The sequence below is a fragment of the Ovis aries genome, chromosome 3 (assembly GCF_016772045.2).
Source record: "Ovis aries strain OAR_USU_Benz2616 breed Rambouillet chromosome 3, ARS-UI_Ramb_v3.0, whole genome shotgun sequence".
Classification (NCBI taxonomy): Eukaryota; Metazoa; Chordata; class Mammalia; order Artiodactyla; family Bovidae; genus Ovis; species Ovis aries.
In genome coordinates this window covers 91,814,749-91,833,406 of record NC_056056.1, presented here as the reverse complement: position 1 = coordinate 91,833,406, position 18,658 = coordinate 91,814,749, and the positions used below count along the sequence as shown (strand labels likewise).

Sequence of the window (18,658 nt, the reverse complement as noted above, 5' to 3'; positions counted from 1 at the left end):
CCTCTAGCTCCGGTGATCTATTTCCCTATATCACTTACTTTAACTCCAGAGATTTTAAGCAAGTGGATTCTCAGAAGTAGTCATTTACACCATCCATCTCTTTCCCCTTTATGTATCAGGCCTATTTGTTAATACCTTTTCGGAATCCAGTCCAGGAACATACCTGGCTACAATATTTAATGCAGTCCCTACAACCATTCTATCATGTTGCTAATGGGAGGTTATCAGTCTTAAAATCTCCTGTGTGTGTGTGTACGCTCATTTGTGTCTGAGTCTTTGTGACCCCTTGGACTGTAGCCCACCAGGCTCCTCTGTCCATGGGATTTCCCAGGCAAGAATACTGGAGTGGGTTGCCATTTCCTCTTCCAGGGGATCTTCCTGACCCAGGGACTGAATCTGCGTCACCTGTGTCTCCTGCATTACAGTTGGCTTCTTGACCCACTGAGCCACCTGGAAAGCCCAAAATCTCCTATACCTTTTCCTAAATGAAATTTAAACAAAGGTTCAATATTCTCCCAATAGGCTCATCAGAATTAGGAAGACAGTTTAGTTTCCTTCTACTAAAACTTATATTTTTTTGGCCCCAGCATGTGGGAATCTCAGTTCCCTAACCGGCATTAAACCTGTGCCCTTGGCAGTGAGAAAGTGAAGAGGAACTAAAAAGCCTCTTCATGAAAGTAAAAGAAGAGAGTGAAAAAGTTGGCTTAAAGCTCAACATTCAGAAAACGAAGATCAGGGCATCTGGTCCCATCACTTCATGGCAAATTGATGGGGAAACAGTAGAAACAGTGTCAGACTTTACTTTTCTGGGCTCCAAAATCACTGCAGATGGTGATTGCAGCCATGAAATTAAAAGACACTTACTCCTTGGAAGGAAAGTTATGACCAACCTAGATAGCATATTCAAAAGCAGAGACATTACTTTGCCGACTAAGGTCCGTCTAGTCAAAGCTATGGTTTTTCCAGTGGTCATGTATGGATGTGAGTCGGACTGTGAAGAAAGCTGAGCACCGAAGAATTGATGCTTTTGAACTGTGGTGTTGGAAAAGACTGAGAGTCCCTTGGACTGCAAGGAGATCCAACCAGTCCATTCTGAAGATCAGCCCTGGGTGTTCTTTGGAAGGAATGATGCTAAAGCTGAAACTCCAGTACTCTGGCCACCTCATGGGAAGAGTTGACTCATTGGAAAGACTCTGATGCTGGGAAGGATTGGGGGCAGGAGGAGAAGGGGATGACAGAGGATGAGATGGCTGGATGGCATCACTGACTTGATGGACTTGAGTTTGAGTGAACTCCAGAAGTTGGTGATGGACAGGGAGGCCTGGCGTGCTGCAATTCATGGGGTCGCAAAGAGTCAGACACGACTGAGCGACTGAACTGAACTGAATTTGACAGTGAAAGCGCAGAGTCCTAAACACTAGACCACCAGGGAAGTCCCTGTTTTTCCAATTTAAGGTCTCTATATCCTTTGGGAATCTATTCCTGATTTACTGTACTGGTCCTCTCACTTATCCACCTTTTTCAAGAAATTCACTCCATAGGATATTACTCTATTATTGTACTCTATTATTGTAAAATTTGCTTACTAAACATTATCTTCCTAATCAAAGGATAGGAATTGTTTCCATAGTATAATTGTCAGCTACACATGAAATACCTCCTCAAAGTATAGCAGAAGCTTGCTTAAGTGATTCCTAGTTAACCAGTTTACTGGAGTAAAGTGATGTTCTCCATCTCCATAGTAAATACACTGAACCATGTCCACCACAAGCTGAATTCTTTAAGCTGGTAGATTACACTTAGGAAAGTCACACTGTTGCAACTCTTCTCCCAGGTGTGTGTGCATCACTAACAAGGCTTAATCACATTCTCCAACCTATTTATACCAGATGTACAAGGTACTGCCATTACATAATAAAATATTACACAAGCCAATGAAATAGAAATACATAATGCAGAAAGTATTAGTACAAAAATTAGGTGAAATGCTTTGGACTCAATAAAAACAATTGTCAAATGAGAAGCAGATAAGGTGACCAAAGGCAGGAGGAAAAAACTCATGAAAAAAGGGTCATTATACACTTAACACCTTAAGGCATGAAGATCTTATGTCTAAGAGCTTACTCTACTTTCAAAAAATCTGAAACTGCCTACATTATAGGAGTGGTTTGTGGAAGAAATACAGAATTCCAATCAAAGAATCCATACCCAGAGCAATGGCTGAAATCAAAAATATTACCAAGTTAAAAAGATTTAAAAAAAACTATCCAGTGTCTTTTATGATTCCTTATTATGACTCCTTCTTTTAATCTACCAACCAGATGAGAGGGTTTCTATTGTACACACATACAGACAGACAAGCACACCTGAGGGCAATACAGCTTTAAGGGGAGGGAGCCAATACAGCATTTAAGCTGGGTTTGAATCTCTGCCCCGAACTTACTTCCCCTGTAACTTTAAGCAAGTTAATTAAATCTCACTTTTTTCACCTAAACCTGCATCACAGGGTTTTGAGGATTAAATGACAATTCATGTATTGAGAACGGTGCTTGGCATGTGGAAAGCGCTAAGTAGGATGTGCACTGCCGGCAAGACACGCCTATTCTCAGCCCTTACTGAAAAAGGTATCAACTTTAAGACTGAATAATTTAAGCCCTATCTTGAAGATAACTCAGTAGAACACTAAAAGTAAGGCAGCGCTAGGCAGAGGACTGAATTACTTCTAAGTAGTCGCTAACCGAAGGTGGTATGAGAATGCCTTAGAGTTTCTCTCAAATTGAGAAGCCCAGGCTCTATCCCAGTTGCATCAGGCTCTCCAGGGTCCAGGCATCCAGAGAGATAACAGATACAATTTCTATTTATACTTTTAATATATTTTTAATATATTTATATATGAAAAATTTCACAAGTGGCTCTGATGTGAATCGCTGATGAGACTGTTGAAACTATTTATGCTTTAATAAAAGACTAACCAATTAGTACTTATAGGGAATATAGTGAAATCACTCAGTCATGTCCGACTCTTTGCGACCCCATGGACTGCAGCCTACCAGGCTCCTCTGTCCCTGGGATTTTCCAGGCAACAGTCCTGGAGTGGATTGCCATTTCCTTCTCCAGGGGATCTTCCCAACCCAGGGATGGAACCCGGGTCTCCCGCATTGTAGACAGACACTTTACTGTCTGTGCCACCAGGGAAGTCTGAATTAGTACTTACTCAAATTTAATAAGGCAGATTAACATATTAATCAAATCACCAAATAAATTTAGTTAAATTAATACTTGCAAAACCTATAAGCAGGGTATGAGTTCAGTATTTCCAGGTTTTTCCCATTAAACCTATCAACCCGCATAGATACATCAAAACTATATCACCTCCCCAAGTGTCACACCTTTTTTGCTATATTAAAGTGAACTTTATAAAGTTTTTGCTGTATTAAAGAGAACTGTAAGACATACCATGTCAGCATTACATTTCTAACTCTGCCTTCACATGTTTAGTTAGCTTGGAGACATGTCTCTAACATGCTTCCAAAGCAGGGTTTCCCAACCTTAGCACTACTGACATTTTGAGCTGGATGATTTGGGGGAATGCGTGGGACACCCAGGCTGTCTGTGCATTAAGATTATTTAGCAGTGTTCCTGGCAATTATCCACTAGATACCAGCAGAATCTCACCTTACTCCAGTTACGACACCAAAATGTTTCTGGACATCCCCTAATGTCCCTTGGGAAAGGAGGGGAGACGGGCTCGAAATCACTCCCAGTTGAGAAACCACTGTTCTAGTGAAATGTTTTTCCTGCCTGGCTCTCTGCAGACAATTTTCTCTTTTCTGAGCTAGTGCATTACCTCAATTTCTTCATATAGGACAAAGTGAGCAGACCTGAAAGACAAAAAAAGGACTAGCTGGTGTTTTTTAATTGCAAAAAGCAGCAGTATGTTAACTAGCCCAAGAACTTCTCACTTAGCTATCAGCAACACATTGGTAGAACTGGGTCTCAATGCCCACTCAAACACTTACCAGCTGTGTGGCCTTGAGCAAGTCACTTAACCTCTCCCAGTCAGTTTCATCTGCAAAATCGGAATAACAAGATCTACTTTGCAGAGCTGCTACATGAGAGATAATTTAAATAATTCTGCACCTAACACATAGTAGAACTATAATAAGTGATATCTACTATTAATACCATAAAGGTTGACAGCACCGAAGGATATTGTACACCCTCTGCAGTACTTATAACAGCACTCCAAATTTACCGTGCGTTAGAATCACCAATGACATTTGTTAAAAACTGAAGATGCCTAAATCCTAGTCTCTCAGAGATCCAGAAACAACACTAGAAAAACTGGCTGAGAGTTTTTTATATTCTAATTGACTATGGTGTATTTTCACACTGTTGTAAAACTAGGCAACATGCTAAGACTCATGGGAATAAGTAATACATGAAAACAATTGAACCGCATAAAATATTTGCACATAGAACAAAAACTACCGTAAAATAATGATGTTTCAACAGTTTATTTTGAAGGTCACTTTAAAAACAAAGTTAAAGACAATCTGAAAAATAATTGCACGGAACACATTTATTAAATAAGTTGTGATTAAATCAATAAGGGAAATGATGTCTTCTTCTGCAACTCCGAAATAAGTTCTGTTGTCCTGAAGGTTCTTATTCTTCCAAAAAGGGGGGGAGGGGGGAATCATGGCAATTAAAGCTGCCTCTTAATCATGTAAATCTACAGTAGAAACCAAATTTTTCTGTTCTTCCCAATAAGTCAGTTTCGATCTTCAAACTGTGCCTTGTTTTTTAAAAGATATGATGCTAGAAATTCAATGGGATTTGGTGGTCTGTAAGGGAAAAGAAATCCACATTTTAGAAATTTACATTCTAGATGTAAACAATGTATTGTTCCATAAAATCTTTTCTTTTTTTTTGGCTGCACCATATGGGATACAAGATCTTAGTTCCTGGACTAGGCATTGAACCTGTGCCCCTGCGGTGGAAGCACAGAGTCTTAACCCACTGGATTGCCAGGAAGTCCCTTAAACATATTTTAAAATTAAGCAGCGGGTAGGAGGGGGAGCTGGAAGAAGGCGGTCAAAAGGTACAATACTCCAATTATAAGTACAGGGATGTAATGTGCAACATGACCATAGCTGACACTGCTATATGATATATAAGAAAGTTGCTAAAAGAGTAGATCCTAAGAGTTCTCCTAACAAAAAGATGTTTTCTTTTTTTTTCCACGGTATCTATATGAGATAATGGATGTTAACTAAACCTATGTGGTAAACCACCATGCTATATACTTTAAACAGTGATGTATGTCTATATTTTTCTCAATAAAACTGGAAAAAAATTTTAATAAAATGTTATTTCACATTTATCACCTTTACATATGTTCTTTTTGCTGATAAAACAGGTCCGAAAATGAAAAGTTGGGGGAACATCTATTTTAAACTCTACTATAAAAAAGCATATTTAGAACTGATTTACAATAATCTCTAAATATTCTCTTAGCACTTTAAATAGCCTTTTGAACTAACTAGACAGAGACACGGAGAAGGCAACGGCAACCCACTCCAGTACTCTTGCCTGGAAAATCCCATGGACGGAGGAGCCTGATAGGCTGCAGTCTATGGGGTCGCTAGGAGTCTGACACGACTGAGTGACTTCACTTTCACTTTTCACTTTCATGCATTGGTGAAGGAAATGGCAACCCACTCCAGTGTTCTTGCCTGGAGAATTCCAGGGACGGCATAGCCTGGTGGGCTGCTGTCTATGGAGTCACACAGAGTCAGACACAACTGAAGCGACTTAGCAGCAGCAGCAGAAAGAGACAATACTTGTTACATAATAATCTGATGGATTATTTTGCTAAAATGCTTTACAATAAATGCAAAAACTTGCATTTATTAATAGAGTATTACTTTAATAAAACTTTTTCAAATTTTACTCTTCTAGAATTTAAAGTAATATTTAGAATTTCCAATATACTGGCCTTCTTTAACAGTGTTCATTATTAGTCTTTTGAGAAAAATATCCAAGCAAGAATACTGGAGTGGGTTGCCATTTCCTTCTCCAGGGGATCTTCCCCACCCAGGGATTAAACCCACAATCCCATTTCTCCTACATTGGAGGGAAGGTTCTTTACCACTGTGCCACCTAGAAGCCAGTTACACCCAGTAAATATTGACTAATATTAACTTACAAAAAAAATTTATTGATTTACTTATACAAAAATAATTTAGGTAGACTTACCAGGGGAAAAAAAACATGTACAGAACAGAGAAAAAATTGTAATCTTGCTAACAAAAAAATGTAAATTTGGTTTAAAAAAAAGTGTGTAACACACGCGTAGTAAAAGTGTGTAACACACGTAGTAAAAGTGTGTAACACACGCGTAGCTAAGGCTATGATGACACTGGAAGAATCTTAAGTATAAACTTTTCAATGGAAATATATTATTATGGGTCAAACACCATAAAAATAGTCATGTCATTTGAAATAGTAAACCAACTCTTGGGTGTTTATCATAAGGAAGTAATTAAACAAAAACAAAAGGAAATGAAAGCAGATAAACTACCGGGTGACCAACAACAATAACGGAAATTGGACCTAAATGTGCAAAAACGGGACATAAAATTACATGTATACCATGATTACAAATATGCACACAGGATCTAAGACTAGTAGAAAAAGAAAATGTCTGAACTGAGGTTATGTCTGACTTCTTTTTAAAAAATCTTTAATATCTATAAGTTCCTTATACAGTAAAAAAATAGCTATACATAATTAATGATATTTCAACCAGGGAAGTTTTTATTTTGCTTTCTCTGGTAAGCCCATTTGCAGACAGACACTATTATCTTACCTTTCCTTTGCAAGTACAGCAAGTCCTTGTAATAAGATAGGCACAACTGTCTGATCCAGATAGGCACGAGTTGGCAAAGACTGGAGATCCACTTTCTGTTTTGATGACTTTTCTGCGTTAATTTTCTCATTTTCTACTATCCTCTAGAGAATTCAAAAAAAAAAGGCATAAATATTAAAACTGCAAATCTCTCTGCCAAAATAAAATCAGACTCATTTCTAAATGTCATTCAAGAATTTTTCTGAAGGTACCATAATCTCTCATCCTTTTAATGTCCTATCTCCAGATGCTACACTTACTTTCTCTCTTTGCCTATTTTAGGAGCAAAAATAAGAACTTTTTCTTTGAGAATACCTTTTTACAGTGTGCTTCAAAAGAATCTGGACATGACACTAAGTAGCACTGAATCACAGTGAGAAAACTAGTTCTGTTTCAATTTCTTCATCACAGGTAATATCAAAGACAAAGTCTCAGTTTGGTCCTAAGATGTCTCTAACACTTCTGTAACACTTGCTAACCTCCCTTCTTAAGACAGGGAACGGGTTTCAGGCTCAGAGGCTTCAACAGGCAACAGAGTCTAGCTAAAATATATTACCTCTGTTTTGTAGTCTCTTTTGTATTCCCTGTTTTCATTTTTATAGTTACCTCTACCACAATGAGAATGCTTTTCCATTTATGTTTCTTCTTAAAATACAAGCATCTGATTTTTAAAAGTAAATTTAAGAAAAAATATTAAGTAAAAATAGCCAAAAAACAGAAGAAATGACTAATATGGGAAAGATCATTACTGTGATACTAAATAATGTTTAGAAAATGATGACTTATACTTCCTTCACCTAAGAATCTCCTTGAGAAAATTCAGGCCTTTCATATAGATTCATCTGATATCCAGAGTATCAAAAACTGCTTTACTAAAAAGCTGTGCTTCTGAAAATCTACCATTTCAGAAGTTTAGAAATAAGTGGCTATCTCAAAAGTCAAAACACTATTAAGAGCACTTTTATTTAGAAAACTGTTGTTCCAATCATATCAGAATGGATATAAATGAGTCAATAATTATAAAAACAATTTTTCTATACTTAGTTTTTTTAAAGAAAATTTTTTATTTTGTAAAAACTGGGAAAAAACTTTAAGCATATAACATACATACCATGCTTTTCAAAACATTTGCCAGAACTATCAGATAACTTGTCTAGTTTTGTTTATGATTTTTCAGTCTAATTTTTGGACTTAATAAAAATAATTATATACGCTAATGAATGGAATAGCTATTTGCCCATGAATTAAGAAACTTCTTGTTCATCAGTAAATTTCAACAAATATATGATAAAAACTAGTCATTTACATGACATCCCAATATCTCAACAAAAAACAGCAATACGTAAGCAACTCTAATAAGATCCTAAAATAAGGTCCTTGACAAGTTCTCTCATTTATATCATTTAAACATTCACTAAATACGTACTATGTACTGTAATGTTTAATTTTAGTAAAGTCAAAATCCTAAATTAATCTAAAAAAATTTACAGTTGACCCCTGAACAACATGAAGGTTTGGGGCACCAACACATTCTGCCCAGCCAAAAACCCACCTATAACTTACAGTTGGCTCCTCCATATCTGTGGTTCTGTATCTACAGTTCTACATCCTTGGGTTCAACCAACTGGAAATCACGCAGTATACTACAGTATTTACTACTGGAAAAAAAATCCACATTTAAGTGGACCCACACAGTTCAAACCTGTGCTGTTCAAGGGTCAAATGTATATCCAAACTAACACACATACTCATAATAGATTAAGCTTTTATGAGTGTGGAACAGTGACCACAAAAATGGGGAAAAGTAAGGTGAATCCTATGACTGCCACGCTTATTGCATCCTGCCTAGAGAACTTACAATGATACCCAGGAAGAAGGAACCAAGCAGAGCCCTGCAGTCTCCCTAAATTGAGAAGACAAGAGTTGAAAAGTCAGAGACATCAAGGGAACTAGAAATCGCAGAGTGCTAAGAGGACAGTTTCACAGAAGGGAGTTGATTAGAAAGAGACGAACAGATCGTCCCCCACTTTTCAGGTGTGTACTAGTCGGAGCATGAGTGTGAGGGAACTACCCAAGGCCAGAAGAAAAAGCCACTTGGAAGAAGCACATGGCACAATCCCCAGAGCTTCACAGGCCAGGAGGAGTTCATGATCCTATGACCTAGATGAAAACCTCGTAATACATAAAGCATGGGGCAGAATACACAAGGAAGAAATGAAGCATGAACTAAAGGCCAGTGGGTTATTCACTCAGTCCTGTCTGACTCCTTGTGATCCCATGGAGTGTAGGCTCCTCTGTCCGTGGAATTCTCCAGGCAAGAAAACTGGAGTGGGTTGCCAAAGGCTAATCTGGTCCCATCTAAAAAAGCTTAAAGGCAAACTTCAAAAGGATCAAAATGTTCCCAAATAACTTGACCATGTCCCAGAACAAAGCTCAAGGTTTGAAGAAATGCAAAAACAAATGCACCAGCACCCAACAAAGTGCATAGAGCAAAGCCTTCAGTAGAAATTACCAGACAGACCAAGAAGCAGGAAAAAAACCACCCATGATGAAGAGAAAAACCAATTCACCGAAACAGACTCAGAAATGATACAGAGAGCATTGGCAATGCCATTAGGCTAGTTATTATAATATATTTCATATGTTAAAGAAGACAGAGGAAAGAATGAATAGATTAAGCTAACAAAATACTTGAAAATATTTGAAAAAATGTCTGAATTTTCAAATATCATTAAAACTCTAAATGCAAAGATCCAAGAAACTCAATTCTAAGCACAAGAAACATTAGAACAAACAAAAAATTATGCCAAGACACATCAAAATCAAGTTATCTAAAACTAGTAATAAAATCTTAAAAGCACAAAGAGAAGGCATTTAAATATGGAGGAGCAAAGAGAGTAGTGATAGAACACTTTTCATCAGAAACAACATCAGCCAGAAGACAGTAAAGCATATCTACACTCAGCAAATATACCTCAAAACAAGGGGAAAATAATTATACTTTTTAGACATTCAGAACCTTAAAGAATTCCTTACCAGCAGACCTCCACTACAAGAAACACTAAAGAAAGCCCTCCAGGAGGGTGGGAAATGATGCCAGATGGGAAGCTGGATCTACACAAAAGGTTGGAGAACCCAGAAATAATATCTATATGGATAAACGTGACTCCTTGCTCTTAATGTTTAAATCTCTTTTCAAGAGATAATTAGACAGAAGTGAAGGGAACACTTCCGGGCTCCGCAATCACCTGGAGCAGGCGGCATTAGGTTGACCCTGCTGGGCCTCTTTCTGTAGCTCCACCTTTGCTCTGGTCTTTCTGGAAATCTTGCTGGTGCTGGACAGCCTCCCAGATGCGTGTGAGGGACCCCCATAGTGCGTACATTCCACGAACGGCCCCCCAGGGAAGGGCACAGTGCAAGTCTTGACGGCCAGTGAACCGAAGACAACAATGTGGCTTTCTGGCTTGTTCACTCTACTGTTCTGTTTCTTTGCGCTGCCTCTTGATGGGCTGCATGAAGCGGCACGCTGTTACCAACGTGCTTTGCTGGCAAGTGCTCTGACCAGTGCTCTGAGGCTGCACAAAAGATGACTTGCTTCCAGTTAAGCAGAGCATTCCTGGCCTGAGCTTTGTTAGGGGACTGCTGGCGCTACCTGTTGTATTCACTCATCTTTGTCAACTCCTCCAGTTACAATTAATATTCTCCCAGTCTTGTTATTTTCTTGGCTTCATGCTGCCACATACTGGAAAAAGGCAGTGCAAAGGGTTCAAATAGTTTATCTCCACTGAGACCTCTCATCCATAAATTAAGCACTAATCAACAGAATATTCTGAAATTCGTTGATTGTCATTAAATAATCTTGATGTCTGCTACAGTTTTTATGCTTTTTTAGTGGCCAAGAATTATATACTATAGATTCCTCAATACCGCTCTCAAAGAAATCCATATCGTAGAGGACGTCAACAAATTGAGGGCTGTTGTTGAGTATCTAATAATGAAACCTGCTTGCCCACTGTTTGTGAGAAGACTCTGTCTTCAGAGCATTGCACTAACACTTGCATAGTTTACCATCCAGCTAAGTTATATGTAATATAAATGAGTATTATTAGTAGCTGGTACTTCTGTTGCTGCTGCTAAGTGGCTTCCGTCGCATCCGACTCTGTGTGACCCCATAGACAGCAACCCACTAGGCACCTCTGTCCCTGGGATTCTCCAAGCAAGAACAATAGAGTGGGTTGCCATTTCCTTCTCCAATGCACGAAAGTGAAAAGTCAAAGTGAAGTCGCTCAGTCGTGCCTGACTCTTAGCAACCCAAGGACAGCAGCCTACCAGGCTCCTCCATCCATGGGATTTTCCAGGCAAGAGTACTGGAGTGGGTTGCCATTGCTTTCTCCTGGTACTTCTGTTAGAGATGGTTAATTCCAGGTGTAAAACTGCCCTCAATGCAATTTACATAAATGCATCTCAAAAGAATAATAATCCTTTTCCCAGCATGCAAAATCAAACTTTTAAACACTGAGGAACTTTATTGTAACATGTAAGTAAGTTTAAATCTTGTGACCAATGTATCAAAAATTCTTTAGACTAGTGTGCCTCAATCATGAAGTACATCTATTTCTCTTGTAAAAATAGCTCTAAAAATTATTTTCATCTAATTGGTAACCTTAATTTGTATCTGGCATGAGTTGATTATGGTTATATTAACATGTAAATTCAGCATATTTTGAGACAGTATTCTTTTGCCATTCAGTACTTTTGAGTGATTTTAACAAAAACATTTCCCACTATGTTTAATTTCAAATTTTTTCTGAACCAACCAAGCGCTGCTTGGTTAGGACAGATTTATTTTGGATGTATCACTATAATAGGAATTCTATATGTATCTTATGCTATGATCCTCCAAATTTTTATTTTCATAATTACTTCTGTGGCTTTGAACATTTTTTTTTAAAGGTCCCAGGATAAGCTTGTTTGTTAGCCAACTGGGTAAATATCAGTGGTCACCTAGCATTTTACATTCCAGAGCAGTAGTCCAGACAGTTTTCCTTTCAGAGACCCATTGAGTAACATTTCTCAAATACAAAATCCTTCTTTTTAAGAAATGTGCACACACAGGTTTCAGTAGTTTACACAATTACTCAGATCAGATTCTTGACTAAGAGTTTTCTCAGTTTCCTAGGCCTAACTTTTCACAATTACAGCAGTGCAGATGCCTTTTGAAAGGCATGTTAACTGAAGATTTAGCATATGACTGAACTTGGTATCTATTCTAAAATAATAATGAAGATTATGTATCAGTTCAGTTCAGTTGCTCAGTCGTGTCCGACTCTTTGCGACCCCATGAATTGCAGCACACCAGGCCTCTGTCCATCACCAACTCCTGGAGTTCACTCAAACTCACATCCATTGAGTCGGTGATGCCATCCAGCCATCACATCCTCTGTTGTCCCCTTCTCCTCCTGCCCTCAATCCATCCCAGCATCAGAGTCTTTTCCAATGAGTCAACTCTTCACATGAGGTGGCCAAAGTACTGGAATTTCAGCTTTAGCATCATTCCTTTCAAAGAAATCCCAGGGCTGATCTCCTTTAGAATGGACTGGTTGGATCTCCTTGCAGTCCAAGGGACTCTCAAGAGTCTTCTCCAACACACAGTTCAAAAGCATCAATTCTTCAGTGCTCAGCTTTCTTCACAGTCCAACTCACATCCATACATGACTACTGGAAAAACCATAGCCTTGACTAGACGGATCTTTGTTGGCAAAGTAATGTCTCTGCTTTTGAATATGCTATCTAGGTTGGTCATTACTTTCCTTCCAAGGAGTAAGCGTCTTTTAATTTCATGGCTGCAATGTGGAGCCACCCAAGACGGGTGGGTCATGATGAAGAGGTCTGACAGAATGTGGTCCACTGGAGAAGGGAATGGCAAACCACTTCAGTACTCTTGCCTTGAAAACTCCATAAAAAGGCAAAATGATAGGATACTGAAAGAGGAACTCCCCAGGTTGGTAGGTGCCCAATATGCTACTGGAGGTCAGTGGAGAAATAACTCCAGAAAGAATGAAGGGATGGAGCCAAAGCAAAAACAATACCCAGTTGCGGATGTGACTGGTGATAGAAGCAAGATCCGACGCTGTAAAGAGCAATATTGCATAAGAACCTGGAATGTCAGGTCCATGAATCAAGGCAAATTGGAAGTGGTCAAACAGGAGGTGGCAAGAGTGAACATTGTTATTCTAGGAATCAGCGAACTAAAATGGACTGGAATGGGTGAATTTAACTCAGATGACCATTATATCTACTACTGCAGGCAGGAATCCCTCAGAAGAAATGGAGCAGCCAACATGGTCAACAAGAGAGTCTGAAATGCAGTACTTGGATGCAGCCTCAAAAACGACAGAATGATCTCTGTTCGTTTCCAAGACAAACCATTCAATATCACAGTTATCCAAGTCTATGCCCCAACCAGTAATGCTGAAGAAGCTGAAGTTGAACGGTTCTATGAAGACCTATAAGACCTTTTAGAATTAACACCCAAAAAAGATGTCCTTTTCATTATAGGGGACTGGAATGCAAAAGTAGGAAGTCAAGAAACACCTGGGGTAACAGGCAAATTTGGCCTTGGATTGCGGAATGAAGCAGGGCAAAGGCTAATAGAGTTTTGCCAAGAGAACGCACTAGTCTTAGCAAACACCCTCTTCCAACAACACAAGAGAAGACTCTACACATGGACATCACCAGATGGTCAACACCAAAATCAGACTGATTATATTCTTTCCAGCCAAAGATGGAGAAGCTCTATACAGTAAGCAAAAACAAGACCAGGAGCTGACTGTGGCTCAGATCATGAACTCCTTATTGCCAAATTCAGACTGAAATTGAAGAAAGTAGGGAAAACCACTAGACCATTCAGGTATGACCTAAATCAAATCCCTTATGATTATACAGTGCAAGTGAGAAATAGATTTAAGGGACTAGATCTGATAAGAGTGCCTGATGAACTATGGACAGAGGTTCGTGACACTGTACAGGAGACAGGGATCAAGACCATCCCCATGGAAAAGAAATGCAAAAAGCAAAATGGCTGTCTGGGGAGGCCTTACAAATAGCTGTGAAAAGAAGAGAAGTGAAAAGCAAAGGAGGAAAGGAAAGATATAAGCATCTGAATGCAGAGTTCCAAAGAATAGCAAGAAGAGATAAGAAGATTATGTATACTTGCCCATCAAATCTGATTTAAAAGATTTAATTAGTGAAGTCACTCAGTCGTGTCCGACTCTTTGCGACCCCATGGACTGTAGCCCACCAGGTTCCTCCGTCCATGGGATTCTCCAGGAAAGAATACTGGGGTGGGTTGCCATTAATAGGAAGGTTTATAGGTAAGGTTATTGATTGGGAATGGGGCCAGAGGAGGAATTAAGAGGTAAACAGTGTACATTTCTATTTTGCAATTCAGAGATAAGTTTGGGGGAATTGGATGTACAATCCAACTGTGATTGAGTTGTATGTTTAATACATTTGTTAAGCTTCCATCAATTTCTTTATAAAATTCATTCTGATCTTTATTACTGCTGTTTAAAACATTGCAAAATGTTAATACTGAGTAATGTAATGGTTTTTGTAACCAATATTCTTCTGTGTATGTAACTTGGATTTCTCAAATACACTCAGTGACTTATCAGTAACATCAGTTTTCTTTTTATTCAACTTTTTGATCCACAGAAATGTGATACTTACTTGATGGCTCAACTGCAGCCAGCTATTTTTGTAATTTTGAAATATTTATCTACTAAGTTAGAGAATGCTCAAACTACTGTATAACTGCACTCATCTAGTGATGAGTGATGCTAGTAAAGTGATGCTCAAAATTCTCCAGGCCAGGCTTCGCCAACATGTGAACTTCCTGATGTTCAAGCTGGTTTTAGAAAAGGCAGAGGAACCAGAGATCAAATTGCCAACATCCGCTGGATCATGGAAAAAGCAAGAGAGTTGCTGAAAAACATCTATTTCTGCTTTACGGACTATGCCAAAGCCTTTGACTATGTGGATCACAATAAACTGCGGAAGATTCTCAGAGAGATGGGAATACCAGACCACCTGACCTGCCTCTTGAGAAACCTATATGCAGGCCAGGAAGCAACAGTTAGAACTGTTCCAACCAGACATGGAACAACAGACTGGTTCCAAACTGGAAAAGGAGTACGTCAAGGCTGTATATTGTCACCCTGCTTATTTAACTTCTATTCAGAGTACATCATGAGAAACACTGGGCTGGAAGAAGCACAAGCTGGAATCAAGATTGCCAGGAAAAATATCAATAACCTCAGATATGCAGATGACAGCACCCTTATGGCAGAAAGTGAAGAAGAACTAAAGAGCCTCTTGTTGAAAGTGAAAGAGGAGAATGAAAAAGTTGGCTTAAAGCTCAACATTCAGAAAACGAAGATCAAGGCATCTGGTCCTATCACTTCATGGGAAATAGATGGGGAAACAGTGGAAACAGTGTCAGACTTTATTTTTGGGGGCTCCAAAATCACTGCAGATGGTGACTGCAGCCATGAAATTAAAAGACGCTTACTCCTTGGAAGGACAATTATGACCAACCTAGATAGCATATTCAAAAGCAGAGACATTACTTTGCCAATAAAGGTCTGTCTAGTCAAGGCTATGGTTTTCCCAGTGGTCATGTATGGATGTGAGAGTTGGACTGTGAAGAAGGCTGAGTGCCAATGAATTGATGCTTTTGAACTGTGGTGTTGGAGAAGACTCTTGAGAGTCCCTTGGACTGCAAAGAGATCCAACCAGTCCATTCTAAAGGAAATCAGCCCTGGGTGTTCTCTGGAAGGACTGATGCTAAAGCTGAAACTCCGATCCTTTGGCCACCTCATGTGAAGAGTTGACTCACTGGAAAAGCCCCTGATCCTGTGAGGGATTGGGGGCAGGAGGAGAAGGGACGACAGAGGATGAGATGGTTGGATGGCATCACTGACTCAATGGACATGAGTTTGAGTGAACTCTAGAAGTTGGTGGTGGACAGGGAGGCCTGGCATGCTGCGATTCATGGGGTCGAAGAGTCGGACATGACTGAGTGACTTAACTGAACTGACTGAAGTTAGAGAAGCCCATTAATTTCAGTTGATTGTGGAGGGGATAGAGTCTCATTATTATTATGTAATCTGATGGTTTCAAAAATTAAATTTTCTAGAGCAATAAAGTAACTATAATATTAAGTAAACAATTTAAAATTTTTAAATAAAAAGGATAATTGACTTTTTAAAGAAAAAATAAAAACAATCAATTGCAGGGTTTATAACATAAGCAGAAATATAATATGTGATAACAACAATATAAAGGCCTGGAGAGAGAAAATGGAAGGATACTGTTGTAAGGTCTTTATACCATACGTGAAAAGATATGATATCACTTGGAAGTAAATTGTGGGAAGTTAAACTTCTGTACAAGTCCTAAAGCAACCACCAAAAAAATTATAAGTCAATAGTCAAAATAAAATCAAATTCTAAAGAGAAAAGCAACAGCTGTAGAACAGTGACTTCCAGACTTTGAGATATCACAAACAAGTAAATTAACAGTAACATATTGAAAGAAGGGACTAACAAGATTGTTAACTTTATTTAACCAAGTAAAACCTTACAAACAAACAAGCATAATTATTATTTTACTATCACCATGAACTCATAAAAGAACAGGCATTTCAAAATTACGCAAGCAAGAAAACCAATCAAAAAAAAAAAAAAAGAAAACCAATCACCAAATAATGTAGCACCATCATTCAATCACTCCACTTTCCTTTTTTCTCACTGTACTATGGAAACTGGTCTGAAGGTTTGAAAAAATATATTTGTTATCACTGTATCATGGCTCTGCCTCCGTATACAAGCACCAACAACAAAAGACTGTACTGATGCCTAAAAACAATCCTCTTAAATGACTAAAACACTAAGCAGCATAGAGTATCTTCATCTGATTCAGCATAGCAGCTCAATTAAAAACTACATCATGAAGATTCAAATTCTCTTAACCCTGATATCAAACCAATAAATAATCAATTTACAGGCACAGAGAAGTCACTCCACATGACAGGGAATTCTGGAGTTGATCAAGATGAGCAATATGATTTAATCCCACCTCAAAAATGTCAGCCTGCCTAGGTTTAAAACACAGTTCACTTTCTTCCTGGTGAACTTAGACAAGTTAGTCAACTTCTCTGAGCCTTGCAAGATGGAAAATACACAAAAGTTACTTAGCGCTAACACTAGTAGCTATTACTATTATTACTGTACTTGGAAATGCTCCTGCCCTCATTTATCCATACTTAATTACTGATGTCTTTCTTTCCCCCATAAAACACATACACTTTCTCTATATTCCTCACCAATTCCACCTGCTGCTGCTGCTGCTAAGTCGCTTCAGTCGTGTCCGACTCTGTACGACCCCATAGATGGCGGCCCACCAGGCTTCCCCGTCCCTGGGATTCTCCAGGCAAGAACACTGGAGTGGGTAGCTCTGGTTAATTGAACTGTTCTAGCACTCATTTACAAAGTAACCTCTTCTTTTAGAAAGTAACCTCTTAATACCTGCATGAAAAAGCTCTATAAAAGTATACTCGTTTTGTATACGGTTTTGCACACTTACTCTCTAAATTCAGGTTTAACCATGTAAGGCAAAAACAGTGTCTAATACCCGTGTTATAGCTTCCAATGTCTCCTGCCAATGAACTCTGTAAAGATATCAACCTTGACTAAATGCTGACTTCACCAGCACACTATCTGCTACAAAAACAATGGGTTTCCTAATTGTAATGTGCAGTTTTTCCACTGCAATATTCCAACAGAACATAAACAGCCACCAACCAAAACGATTCTGACAATCTCCATTAGTAATATGTTTCTTTCTCTATATCAAAGTTCAACCTCTGGACTCAGCTGGTATGTACGTCTACATACCACGAAGCATTAGTGCTGCTAATAAAATAAGCTGCCCATAATTTGACACTATTTGGTTCATGATGATAAAGTTTTCCCTTGTGCAAACCAACCTAGCAAAAATGGATCCCAAGTTTTCTGCAGCTCTTAAGAGACGCAAAGATATGGCATAGGAACTGGGCAAGTTACCTCGACGTTGTCTGTGAGACCATATTCAGAGTGGGGATTTTCTGCAACCTAGAAAACAAAACACAAGTCACAGAGGCATCAGCCACTCTTCCTTGCTGCACACCGCCACCCTAAATCCAGGGCCTCCTAGTACCTGCGTCTGTCCCTCCAGCATCTGCTCTGGCTCCATGGCTGACCCTGCAAGTCACACTCCCCGGATACCAGTCTTGGAAAACAAGAAAAACCGTGAGTTACCCGGGAGATTTTAAGATGAAGACGCCAGGATGGAGCCCAACCCAGTCCCGACCCCGCCCCTCACCCCCACCTGGGCGCGGGAGCACCCCGAGCTGTAGAGGAGCAGGATGGGACTGTCCACGACCGGGCGCCCGCATCAGGTCCGGTAGCTCCGCGGTACTCCCAAGAACCTAGAAGAGGTGGGGAAAAGGGGAAAGGGAGCTGATTACCCGCGCCCAAGCCGTTCGTTCTCAAGAGCCCTGCACCGCTCCAACTCCCAGCACAAACCGCTTCCGCCGTAAGTGGCGGATGTCGCACGACTGCCGCGCCTGCGCAGAACTGTACAGCCGGGCCCGAGCTAGGAAGGACCCGGAGGGTTGCAAGTATAACGTGCTGTCTGCGATAA

The 18,658-nt window shown here is 39.4% G+C and overlaps 1 protein-coding gene and 1 pseudogene across 2 annotated transcripts; one reads left to right on the top strand and one right to left on the bottom strand.

Moving 5' to 3' along the window:
- Nucleotides 1–4,501: 4,501 nt before the first annotated feature.
- DPY30 (dpy-30 histone methyltransferase complex regulatory subunit) lies at nucleotides 4,502–18,556 on the bottom strand. Of its 2 annotated transcripts, none has more exons than XM_027966963.2 (5): nucleotides 18,344–18,556; nucleotides 18,173–18,244; nucleotides 18,040–18,087; nucleotides 6,875–7,017; nucleotides 4,502–4,847 (listed from the first exon to the last, which is right to left on the bottom strand). In XM_027966963.2, exons 2-5 carry the CDS (start codon nucleotides 18,206–18,208, stop codon nucleotides 4,775–4,777), a joined length of 300 nt encoding a protein of 99 aa, XP_027822764.1. In that variant the 5' UTR covers nucleotides 18,209–18,244; nucleotides 18,344–18,556; the 3' UTR covers nucleotides 4,502–4,774. The 2 variants fall into 2 exon arrangements, with proteins under 2 accessions (XP_027822764.1, XP_004006092.1); XM_004006043.5 differs by having other exon boundaries at nucleotides 18,483–18,556.
- LOC105612687 (transmembrane protein 33-like) lies at nucleotides 8,966–10,976 on the top strand (annotated as a pseudogene).
- Nucleotides 18,557–18,658: the final 102 nt, after the last annotated feature.